The sequence below is a fragment of the Betta splendens genome, chromosome 12 (assembly GCF_900634795.4).
Source record: "Betta splendens chromosome 12, fBetSpl5.4, whole genome shotgun sequence".
NCBI lineage: Eukaryota > Metazoa > Chordata > Actinopteri > Anabantiformes > Osphronemidae > Betta > Betta splendens.
In genome coordinates, this window is record NC_040892.2 from 9,320,318 (window position 1) to 9,332,881 (window position 12,564).

At 42.8% G+C, this 12,564-nt stretch overlaps 1 protein-coding gene across 2 annotated transcripts in view; it reads left to right on the top strand.

Annotated features, from left to right (window-relative positions):
* Positions 1-12,054, top strand: part of erbin (erbb2 interacting protein) — a 34,873-nt gene extending 22,819 nt beyond the window's left edge. Inside the window, exons 10-26 of one of the 2 annotated variants that reach the window (XM_029168120.3) lie at positions 32-104; positions 937-1,066; positions 1,156-1,271; positions 1,604-1,673; positions 2,718-2,817; positions 3,842-3,963; positions 4,154-4,327; positions 4,406-4,576; positions 4,680-4,794; positions 4,884-5,058; positions 5,151-6,654; positions 7,015-7,158; positions 8,243-8,296; positions 8,432-8,599; positions 8,823-8,915; positions 9,075-9,149; positions 9,242-12,054. In XM_029168120.3, coding sequence (XP_029023953.1) covers positions 32-104; positions 937-1,066; positions 1,156-1,271; positions 1,604-1,673; positions 2,718-2,817; positions 3,842-3,963; positions 4,154-4,327; positions 4,406-4,576; positions 4,680-4,794; positions 4,884-5,058; positions 5,151-6,654; positions 7,015-7,158; positions 8,243-8,296; positions 8,432-8,599; positions 8,823-8,915; positions 9,075-9,149; positions 9,242-9,349 — 3,392 coding nt within the window. In that variant the 3' untranslated portion in view covers positions 9,350-12,054. The remainder of the gene's footprint in view (positions 1-31; positions 105-936; positions 1,067-1,155; positions 1,272-1,603; positions 1,674-2,717; positions 2,818-3,841; positions 3,964-4,153; positions 4,328-4,405; positions 4,577-4,679; positions 4,795-4,883; positions 5,059-5,150; positions 6,655-7,014; positions 7,159-8,242; positions 8,297-8,431; positions 8,600-8,822; positions 8,916-9,074; positions 9,150-9,241) is intronic. The other variant, XM_029168121.3, reaches the window with a different exon arrangement.
* The last annotated feature ends 510 nt before the right edge of the window (positions 12,055-12,564 follow it).

Sequence of the window (12,564 nt, forward strand, 5' to 3'; positions counted from 1 at the left end):
CGGGGCACTTGCATGCATTTGTCTTCCTTAGGCTCACTGAAGAAACTGACTGCACTGAAGGTGGATGAGAACCAGCTGATGTACTTGCCAGACTCTGTTGGAGGGTGAGCGTTGCGGCAGTAGCTTTAATATCAGCAGAGTAAATGCGGAGTTCAGTGGATTATTGTGCCGCGTCCATTCTGATGTTGTCTGATTGCATGAAATGCTTGTCCCAATAATCAGACGCTCCTATCAGTTCGTTCCCAGATTTATGAAAGAGGTCGTCATACGACAGTTACAGAAGCATCCATAGAGTTTCTTTAGTCATTCATTGTTTTCAAACAGCATCAATTATCCCTTATGTTGGACTGTGTCTCCTTGTGTACTTTGACACAGCTTATGTGACAAAGCCTATGGTTTAGCTTAATCCCATGCAAGGATTTAAGCTTAAGCAAGCTGATTTTTTTTTATTATTATTATATATAGCAGATTTTTTTCACTGTGCTGTTGGTGCACAGGGTTGTTTGTTTTAATAGGGAGGGGGGGCAAATCCTGTGTTTTGGAATTGAATGCAACACAGGAGCCGTCCCACAGGTCTATTACTGTCAGCTGAATCCTCAGAGTGCATTTGTGTTTTCATTTAGCAGAAAGCTTCAGCTGCATTAGACTTCTGCGCTAACATGGGTGCAGTGTTTCCTTTCAAGCACTACACAATATTGACGCATTACTTTATGTGTGTGGTCCAAATCTGATTCTTGGTAGAACAAATAAATCTAGGAACTTTTAATATAATTTAGCTCTTTGGTTCATATTGAGTCTTATGTTGCTATATACGCTATATCACAATGGTGAAGCTTTTCTGTATTTGGACTACACAGTTACCTGACCTGCTAGACATCAATGGGAAGTTAGAGTATATGGTGCAGTGCTTACCCCACATATCCCCTCTTGCTCTAGGTTGACGGCACTCGACGAGCTGGACTGCAGTTTCAATGAGATTGAAGCTCTGCCCACGACCGTTGGCCAGTGTGTCAACATCCGCACCTTTGCAGCAGATCACAACTTTCTGTCCCAGCTTCCCACTGAGGTGACTGTATCTGTAGATTACTATTGCTTTTGTAAGCTGTGTTGCATGTCGGCCTTATCAGTTCATGACCTTGGTATCCACCATCACAGATGGGAAACTGGAAAAATGCAACTGTGCTGTTCCTGCATTCCAACAAGCTGGAGTCTTTGCCTGAGGAGATGGGTGACATGGAGAATCTCAAAGTCATCAATCTCAGCAACAACAAGTGAGTCTGCGTTGTAACGGTTTATGGTTTACAAATTGTAGATTGCTTTCCTTTCTGACATTTGTTAACTAATTTATAAATCAATCTCCAAATCAATCAATAAACAATAATGATCATAGCTGCATCATAAAAAATAGGGACTTTTTGATTCAGATTTTAATCAGTGAATTTCTCAGACTCTGTTCTAACTTTGACCCCACAGCTTGGAACTTTTTTTTTAATATTATATATACATAAAGGATTATAGCTGCAGACTGACTTTGCAGTGAGCCCTCACAGATTAATAATTCTCTTACTGGTCCATATACATGAAACTTTTTGTTCTGTTGCAGATTGAAGAATCTTCCCTACAGTTTTACTAAACTAAACCAGATGACTGCGATGTGGCTGTCTGAAAATCAGGTGAGTCCAGAACGGTCATGTTTGGTTGTAAATGACTTCATTTTGACCAAAAAGCTCGCCAAAAACAAATCATATGCATCTTGTAGGTTAGGTTTAGTGATCCCCTAATGTCTTTGAGATAGTCAAAGGTCATTGACTAGAGTATGGAGATCTAGATGAGGCCGTCTGAAGCCCTGGAAACATACACAAATCTGAATGACAGGGTGCTTCAGTGGCTTATACGACACAGCAGTAGCTATCTGGACTTGATGTGGATGTAGAGGTAATCAAGAGTTTATCAAGCAACTTAAAAAAATTGGGTTTTGGCCTCAGCTTTTTGCCCTTGACGGAGCTTGAGATAGGCCTATCAGATGTGGCCAACACACAAGTAAGGAAGTAGCTTGGACTTCCACCGTGTCACAATTTAGCCTAGCGTGAGAATGGAAGACTTAAAATACTGCTGCAGGGCTTAGCAGCGCAGCAAAGGCAAATTGAGGTTGGCGCGGACACTGCGGGGCGGTACTGATTGTGCCTTTTGCTTATTCCAATTCATAAATGTTTAGAAATTACAATCTGTTCTCTGCTCACATTTTAAAATGAATTATTCATGCCGTTTTCTCATCCTGGCCTCCTGGATTATTCTAAGTCTCTGTCCAAATGCTGGAACCGATTGTGAATGAAAAGCTGCATCCATTTCAGAACCATGCAGGGAAGCATTTATGGAGATGCTACTAATAGACTCCACATCTTCCCTGTCTGCTACCTATCGAATGGAAGAATTTTTAAAATGATGCTTTCAGTCTATTATTACCAGGAGGCTGCAGTTAACAGGCATAACGTCCCATTCTATTTGTCCAAGAGGGAACCTTTCCTTTTCATATGTTTTCATTTGGTTTCTTGTTATTTTTCCTGTGTATTATTTTATACACCGTAGTTATGGTTAAGCATATCATATCTAAAAGCATATCTTTTAGTTTAAGCTAATAATACAAAAAGAAATGTAACTTAAATAAAAACAGCACACTACTGTAGTTGGCTCACTAACATCGCTTTCTCCTCCCACAGTCAAAGCCCCTGATCCCACTCCAGAAAGAGGAAGATCCAGAGACGCACAAAACTGTCCTGACTAACTACATGTTCCCCCAGCAAACCAGAACCGAGGACTGTGAGTATCGTGCATCCAGCAAGGCTATAGAGCTGCATATTGAAGGAGCTCTCATGGCATTAGTATGAGATTAATTAAAACAAATAGCTGAGTGTTTGTAGATCATGAAGCGAGTGGGCTTTTAAAATGTTACAGCACCCTCACTGCAGCTAGCATCACTATTAAAGCAGTCTTACAGGTGACGTGGAAGCACCTCTGGATGCATTTTTTATGAGGGCCCTCGTTACCTGACACTGAGGCTGCAGAAGAAACACTAGTCGTCTTCTCTTGTCAAGCATCTGTTAGTTTGGTCCGGTTTCCTGTTGCACCAGAGAGCTTGCACTGACCCTGTTGCATCTTAGTTTCAAAGTGTTGGTGAATCAAGAACTACAGTATTTGTTTGAGCGTTTTATTGCCTCTTGTCGGTGTCAGATTAGTTTTTTATCAAACATCCAGGTTAAATCCTCCATTTCCTCCATTTGGTTTATAACCAGTCTGCGAATTATTTACTGAAGCTTTGCTCTGTCGTTTTTCCTGAGAAGCTGGAATCAGTCTCGACCTGACTGCAGTTATGTTTAACGTGACATGATATGAAGAGTACACATTAGGTGACTCAGATTTTCTGTTCTGTCATCAGGCATTTGTATGCAGCTAATTAAGGGATCTTAAGCACAGGATGCTATGCTGACTATTTAATTGGCTTTTGTTAGTAATGCAAGAAGTGTATAATGTTACCAATAGACCTGTGAGTCCTGTCCAAAGCACAGAGCCACACCTTTCTCCGTCCTGTTTTGTACTTTGTTTTGCTTTCAGTGGAGTGCATTTCCCGGAATCCTTTACTTTTGTGTATGTTTGGGTTTCGGTGAAAAGGTGAACACCTGAATTTCAAGTTCTTCCACATCTCCCAAGTTACATAGCATGCCTCATGTTGCCTTTGTGCCATCATGTGGCCAGAGCCAGCCTTGCACGTGTTGAACACGGCGAGGGGTGAGTAACCGCTCAAACCAACACATTATCATCCTCCCGTTTCTTGTTTTGATTCCAGACATTCCTAACTCGGACTCTGAGAGTTTTAACCCGACTCTGTGGGAGGAGCAGCGCAAACACCGAGCTCAGGTGGCTTTTGAGTGTGACGAGGACAAAGATGAGAGAGAAACGCCTCCAAGGGTTAGTGTCACACATTTATGCCTATTCAAATAACTGAGGAATTTTCAAAATGGCAAGGAGGCATATTTTTGTCAAAGTGTATGTCTAAAATCTATATCTTGTAAATGTTGCTCCTGTCAAACAACTTTGACAGAACTATGTAAAATGTCAGAGTAAGTTTGTAAAGTATGTTTATACTGTTCTCTTCCAGGAGGGCAATTTGAAGCGCTACCCCACACCGTACCCGGATGAGCTGAAGAACATGGTGAAGACGGCCCAGTCTGTGGCCCACAGGCTGAAGGAGGACGAGTCAGGTGACGAGTCTGGAAAGGCTCTAAAACTGAATGAGAGGAACCACGTTGGAGTGCAGGACATAGGAGTTAAGGTCGGCTACAGCAAAATAAGATGCATTATGTATTGTTAGTCAAGCAAAGCTATTGAACACCTGTTCTGTTTTGTGCAGGTTATCGAGACCCCCTGTCTCAATGGCACAGCCTCATACGTGGAGCCCCAAATATCTCTCCAGAATTCCTCCCTTTCAGAATCAAAAGACACTTCTGAGAGTTACAGCTCTCAGAAAGTCCTTCTTAAGTCTTCAGAGGGCTCAATGTTGAACCACGAGGACACGCTGGAGGTAATCCACACATTCACCACTCGGCTCTACACCAACGCAAACACAAGCACAAGTACGACATGAAGCATGAAAGTGTGTAAAAGCTTCTTGTTCTTATCTTCAGGAATCTGAGGAGCTGTCAGATGAAGAGGAGATGAAAATTGCAGAAATGAGGCCTCCTCTTATTGAGATCTCTATCAACCAACCTAAAGTAGTGACTTTAAGTAAGGATAAAAAAGGTACAAGTCTTGTGTAAATAATCTTGTAAACAATCTTGGGTGCAGTGGTGTCAAAGTAGAATGCGTTACCGGATGTTTCTGATTAACAGATGATGCAGACTCTTTGCTGGATGATACAGTGGCCAACAGCAACCAGAACAACAGCAACTGTTCGTCTCCATCACGCATGTCTGACTCGGTATCTCTGACGACGGACAGCAGTCAGGACAACTCTCTGTGCACCCCTGAGAGGGAGGCAAAGATGCCCTTCCTACCAAAAAGCCGGTAAGAACTGTTCTTCATCCTTTTGATGTAGCATCATATGCACAGTATTATGCTGCTGCCAATTAAAACTCAAGGTGCTTTTCATCATTTAGGCAAGAAGATGAGAATATGAACCAGCCCAAAGACACCACTCCTCTCCTCCATAATGGTAATGGCTCGGAAACATCTATTCAGGCCCTTTTAAAATCACAGCGGTCCCCACCAGGGAAGCTGGGTGATTATGACCTGACCATGGAAGCCAGGCTGGCCTTCATTGAGAAGGGGATTAATAATGGCATAGGAGACACCTACACCAAATGGGACCAGATCAATATGAATGTGGCCAAGCTGCCAGCTGACAATATGGTTCAGTTCGACGAGCTGGACAGAGCCAAGAATGGTTCAGTAACCCACAGGGACTTGGACAGCAAGCAGGGTTTTAGCAATGACAACATGGAGCATTTACAAAATGGAAACCAGCAGGTCAGTGACTGCATCAATAGTCTGGGGAACAAAAGCCAAGCGGTGAGAGTGGAGACATCTGCTGTGCATGTGGCTTCGACAGGCATAACAGCCAACAGTGACATGTCTCTGTCCCGCAGCACAGAGGAACTGTCTCCAGAGAAAAGGTGCCATCCCCCACAGGTGATGAAGTCACACAGTGTCAGTAACATAGAGAGCGGGGGCATGAGGCTGTATTCCTTTGACTGCGATGAGTCGTATGACACGGCAGCGGTGACCAGGATGGCAGGGGCCGGCCCTGGGCCAGGAGCTCAGGGTCAGAGCATAGTCAGGAGCAAGTCGGCCAGTCAGCTACTCAACGACCAGGCTCTCCAGGTGCACCCCGGCTCCTCGGCGTCGTCGTCAGATCTGCTCTCGAGCTCTAAGCCTCCTGTCAGCACCAGCAGATATCCGGTCTCCTCCAGCATGGCTATGGGCATCCCTCCACCTCAGTATAACATACAGTACACAAGCACTGCCATGCCAAAAGATGCGCTCTGGGCTCAGAGGACGCCTGTTCCCCCAGAACAACAAGGCTACCTCCCTCCTCCTCCACACTCGCTAGCCAACACCAACTACTCCAACCGTAATCAGGCGCCTCCTTACCCTCTGCAGCCCCAACAGAGAGGGCCCACAATGGCTCCCAAACCCTCTGAGGACATGTGGGCTAAGACTGGTGGTCAGCCCAGAAGCAGCACCCTACAAAGGCAAAGCAGCACCACGTCCACAGCCTCCATGGGCAACCCGAGGCGTATGCCTGACGGGGACTACATGACCTACCGAGACATTCACACCCTTGCTAGGGGGCCGCTGGCGATGAGCCAGGCCATGCAGAGGCCCCTCTCAGCCCGCACCTACAGCATCGATGTGCCCGGAGCTTCCAGGCCCGTCAGCGCCAGACCGCAGCCCCATGAGCTTCCGGAGAGGACCATGTCCGTCAGTGACTTTAACTACCAGCACAGTAGCCCCAGCAAGAGGCCCAACACCAGGGTGAAGTCTGAGCACTCACTGCTGGACGGGCCGGGACAGATGCCGGGGGGAGTGGGAACAGGAAGGGTGCCAGCGGACTGGAGGGACCAGGTGATGCGGCACATAGAGGCCAAGAAAATGGAGAAGGTAAAGATTTTTGGGTGATCGAAGTGATTACGAAAGTATAGGTCTGTTATTGTTTAGGTATTATGGTAGTTAACCAAGTGACCATTAGTTCTAAACCTCATTCGTTTTAAATGTTTTGCTCTGGTTCTTAAATGGTCGCTCTCATCTATGTCTAAATACATTTTTTTAGTTGAACTGGAGGTAAATGTTTTCTGAAGGCTACTAACCCACATGTGTGTGTGCAATATTTCTGGTTCACTGCATGTTTGTCTCTATATGCTGTAAATCTTCTCGTTGTGTCTTTCTATGTCATGGCTCGTTCGGTGGATTGCATGGCCACCGCTGACATGTCGGTCGGTGCTGGTTGTCCCATGTGTTCAGAACGCGCTGTCTCGCTCCTATAATTCCAATAATGCTCCACTGAGCTGGTCTCACTACGGCAGCTGTAGGGATATGCATGCCAGCCAAGGGTCTCTGGTCTTTAGCGCCAGAGACAGGCAGCCCTACGGAGCTCTGGGCTTCTGCGTGAGTACCGTGAACTTGTAGTTAGCTCCTGCAGTCCTTGTAAGCCAGGGCTTCCAGTCTGTGCTAGTTTCACATCCTTCACAAGATAAGGAAACGTCTGTTTCCTTCTGTCCTCAATGTTGAAGTGATCACTGTCCCCCAGAAGCCATCTGTCGCTTGTCCTTTTATAGGCAAAAGAAAGTATGGCTCCCCTAACATCTAGATTGTCAAGAGCACAAACCAATACATAATGTGACTGTGAAGCCCATTCTTGATTAAGAAAGACTTGTATAAAAGGGGCATGTTTACATTTTGAACCATTAGTGATAAATCAGTAAAATTAAAGTTTGAATAATTGATGAAAACTGATTTTCTGAAAGGAAACTGATAATTGCTCCCCACAAAGAAAGCTGAGTATAGTAGGCAATAACAAAACTTGTTGGTATAGACACATTTCCAGCCAGTGTCATTTCAAGCTGAGTCACAAAGCTTGTTGTCAGATATTAAATGATTCAAAATGCGCCCTTTTAAACCAGTCAGGTACTAAATAATAACGAAATAATGAGTATGATTCATTTATCCCACTGTCTGTTTCCCTTCACCCTATCCAATCACCCTGCGATCTTGATGCAACCTCAATTTACCCCCTCTGTCACACTTTAACTCTCTCCACTCTTTGCGTCGCATCATCATTCAGAATGAATTGTAATCCCACGCTTGAAACCTGTGTTTGCGCCAGGTAAGTGGTAGGAGCGTGTGCTTGTTCTGATTCAGAGAGTGGCTGTTGAAATCAGTAGAGAGTTGTTATTGTGTTCAATGATGTCTGAGAGTGTTATATAACCCAGTTCCCTCCTTGACATTTAAGCTTCACTTGATCCGCTGAAGGCTTGTGTTCAGAATTACACTGTGCTTAGTGTTCACAAACACGCTAAACACACTTTGTGATTTTTGAGTTTTAATCAGATGTGTCCCTTCTAAATCATCTCTCCTAAATCAACACCTCGCTGCCTAATGCCATGACCAGACACACTAATCCAGCCGTGTGCCTTGAACATAACTTTCATTGGAGTCATAGTATTATTAATTGATTATTTCCTTATTTCAGGATGATGTGTTTGGACCGGGGCCGCAGAGCTACACTATGGACCCCCACAGAAAAGTAGGTATTACTGATGAAAAACTGTTCTGGTAAAGCTTCTTAGATCTGTAAATCTGTCTTGTGTTTCCCCATGATGCAGCACGGCACAGGTAATTGCAGTGATGCTCTTGATGCGTGAACGTTTTTGGTTCCTAGGTGCCTTTGATGAATGGTCAGATGGGCCCTTCCGTTCGTCCCCAGATCAGCCAGACACCCATCGTCCGCCACCCTTCTAGGGAGCAGCTCATCGATTACCTGATGCTCAAAGTCTCCCAGCAGCCCCAGGGGCCTCCACGATTTCCCCAGGACACGGTGCAGCAAGAGGTGCGCAGAAAAGCTGGGAGACTAAAAGCTGATTCACCAGAATTTCAAGAGTGTCTGAATTTTTGGTAGTCAGGATTTGATATGTTTCGATTCTCCTGAATTGGACTCATTTGTTTTCATAGAGACATTGGCTACTCAGACAGTCCATCAAAGTACTTCCAGTTGTACATAAAATGTGTAGGAGTGACTCAGTAACAAATGAAAGTCTGTGGGTGTGTTTCAGATCCGCGTGAAAGTGGAGAAGAATCCAGAGCTGGGTTTCAGTATATCAGGAGGAGTGGGAGGCCGGGGAAACCCCTTTCGTCCAGATGACAATGTAAAAATCTTCTTTGCAAAACTTTAATTGATCAATAGTTTAGTTTACACAGAAACAAAACAGATTTTTTATTCTACTTTCTTATCTGTTTTATGAATAGCACAATAATAATAATATATAATAATGTGTAATAATATTTTCTAAATCGCATTGATCTAGGGGATATTTGTGACAAGAGTTCAACCTGAGGGACCAGCATCCAAGATTCTTCAGCCTGGAGATAAAATTATTCAGGTATTTCTCTTTCAGGCATGTTTCCCCAAACAATTATTTTAGCTCTTTTCACCTTGTTAACCAAAGTCCTTGTTTTTTGTTTTTTTTCGTAGGCAAATGGGTACAGCTTTGTGAATATCGATCATGGGTATGCGGTGTCCCTCCTGAAGACCTTTCCCAACACTGTGGATATGATTATCATAAGAGAAATGCAAGCATAGACTGGCCAGAAATGGGACCTCTTAAGTGGGAGGGTGGGGAGGCACAAACGAAGAGACGGACAGAGACGCTGATGCTGACTCTTGTATTTTTTATACACAGAAGAGACTGTCGGTCCTTGTTGGGACAGATCTTAAGAACGTTGCTTAAACGAGGAAAACCACTGAATGTAGTGGATCAAAGTGAGCCCGTGGCAAACATCTGCAAGTACGAGTCCTCAAAAGGCCATCACTGTGGTATATATATTTTTATACAAAAGAAGGTGAAGGTGATTTGAGTTGATGCAAATAATTACTGTGGTCTCTGTACAGATCATCTTTTTTAAGTCCAATACTCATACACATCCTTTTGTCATGAACTAGGTTTTATTTCTGTGGATTGACAGGAATTGACCACTAGGGGGCAGGGCTCCCGCTTGTTTTGTTTTGTTTCGCCATCCCCGGCCTTTTTTAAACTTTTTGTATTTAAGATGTTGAAACCATTTCCTGGTCAGCCGTGAGATCTTATGTGGAGGACAGTGTTATGTGCATTTCACGTGGAGACGAATGTAGATCAAGGTGGCTTTTGAGATTTTTGTTTTCTCTTTTTCATCCTCGCACGAGACCATGAACACCTGGAAAAGAGATGAGGATCCACTCCTGCTTCCGTAAGCCTATGAGCATCCTCCAGCTTCTGTCCTCACGTCAGCCCAAATAGACGCACAGCAGCTGACGGTTTGCTCACCGTTTTCAGTTGTGAGATACAGGAGTCCGATGTTGAAAAAAAATGCACTCTGCATGTGAACATTTAATGAAACTGGTACAAGGAATGGAGATTCAGAAATGAGAGTAGAGATGTAGCAAGTCTGTTTTTTGCTCAGCCTTAATCTGTTTTAGGTCATAAGGAGTCAAATTAAGCTACAATTAACATTTGTTTAGGCTACAAACTGTGGGAGAAGGTATTGTTCTGATGGCTCCAACTGGACCGTAATCCTCATACTAACACCTTTTAAAGTCCACTAGTTAAAGTGTTGAGCTACTTTTTATTATCCATTGTATTAATCTTCCTTCTTTCCCAAATCAGAAACAGTCATGGCAGTTATGCTAGTTAACCAAAGTAAGTTTGGAAAAGTGGACAGACAGCACCTGTAGGAAATTACTAAAGAAGGTTTCTGAATAAGAGCAGGTCAGCGTCAACACGACTAAAGCAGCCGCTGGTGAGATTAGTGTTTGTACTGCAAGGGTTTCAACATCTGTTAGTCTTTTGTTTTCTTTTACATGGGAGACGACCACCGTTTGCCTTTCACGTCTATTTCAAACGTTTTCTCGTTCTTTTAGCAGCAACTCATCATTTGGAGCTCGGTCTGTCGTCGTCGTCGTCGTCGTTAGGTCGCTGTACAGAGTAGCGTCGCGAGAAGCAAGCTGTCAAGTGCCATAGACCTTGAACTGTTTGACAGGGGAGGAGACGTTGACCCCGGAACACAAGCAATACTCAACACTCACACATCCACAACCTGAGTACATGTGCAGCAGAACGGCTTCCAAGCAATATTTAAAGCCTTTATTTTGTTCCAGAAAAGCAACATCAAATAGCATTTTTAACAGACACGGTTTTAGTAATCCCTGGTGATTTTACATGATTTTTATATGGTGAAATGCATTTTTTTGTAATGGAATACTCTAGTACTAAAACCAATTTCTCTGCATTGTGTACAAGTGAATGTGCGTGTCACTGTGCCCGCAGCATTTTACCATGCCTTGCGTAGAATATCGTCCACTCCTGACGTTCATTTGTAAAAGACACCAGTCCAAGCAGAAAAAAAAACGTTTTCCACGTAGCCTGTTGATAATTACTCACTGTTTAGCCAGACGTGTTTCCACGACCAATGGAAATGATCAGTTTCACACATGAACTATACAAAGGCCCCGTTGAGTGTTGACTGTATTTACGTCCAGTGAATTCTTCTTACGATACAGTAATGTTTTATCCAACAGTGTCTGAACAAATGTTGTTCCCTCCATTTGGGTCCAGTACGTAGTTTAATCCGTATCTTATGCTTGTGGCACTGTTGAACCAAAATGAAAACACTGTGGTAATAACATTTTTTATTATTTTAATAATATTACAGTGCTGTTTAAAATGAAGTTGGGGACTAAAACAGAATCTTAAATTGGTCAATTTTCTTCACAGGCAAATAATATAATGTAGATTTTCAAAAAGATGTTCACATAACATATTTTACACAGATGAATTTTTTTTTAGTCTTTATTTCATCAGTGATTTTTGTTGACTTTCTAATAGTAGGGAGAAATATTACTTGGTTAATGGTGACTTTATAGTCATACAATAAAAAGTACAGTCTGACATTGCAGACAATCTAGCGAGTTAAACCCATGTCCTCACACGTTGCTCATCCATCGGTCTGTTTGTTCTGCTCCTGTATTCTTATTTATTTAGCAGTCTTCTGTGGAGTTTTAGACCTTACTAATCAAATTGTAAATACTAAAAAATTGCGAAAAGAATTAATGGCATTAGTGACTCGCGATTGTAAAACCAGCAATAAATTGTGATGCAGAGGCGCCCGTTTTAATGTAAAGCTAGTATTTCTAAGGTTTCTCCTGAAACAGTCACAGTGAAATGATGATTCAAGTTCAACATTCCAGATTTTGTACATAATCACCTGTTTCTGAAGTAACCTGTGGAAAATAAACTAATGTTCCTTAACAAAGCTTAGTTTGTCTTCATTTCATCTCCTTTATAATGTAGAAAAATTGACTAGTGTACATATACAGTACAACCGTCACGAGTTCCACTCATGCTATTTAAAAAATATATAAAAATTAAGTTTAAGAATCTATGATGGACTGACGACATATCCAGGGCAAACCCCACCTCTCTTCAGGGACCAAGCGGTAGAAGATGGATGGAAGTATAAGAATTGTGCATGTGTGTAATTACATCATTAGAAATAGTTGTCTTTTTTATGCTCTTCATTTCATTTCACATTTCAAACTGATCAGACGTGTCGCTAGCGCCACTTGGTGGTTTTAATGTTCAACGTTAGAAGCAGGTAAATTTAAGTTTTTAACTGTTGAATGTGCATTTTTGTGGTCATGGATTGTTGTTATACTTTAGTCAGACTGTACTCGAGAGAAAATCTGTAAGAGAAGTCAAAGCAATTTTGTTAATCGTCTAATCATTAACAATAAAACACAGTTTATGGTATTTAACTACCATC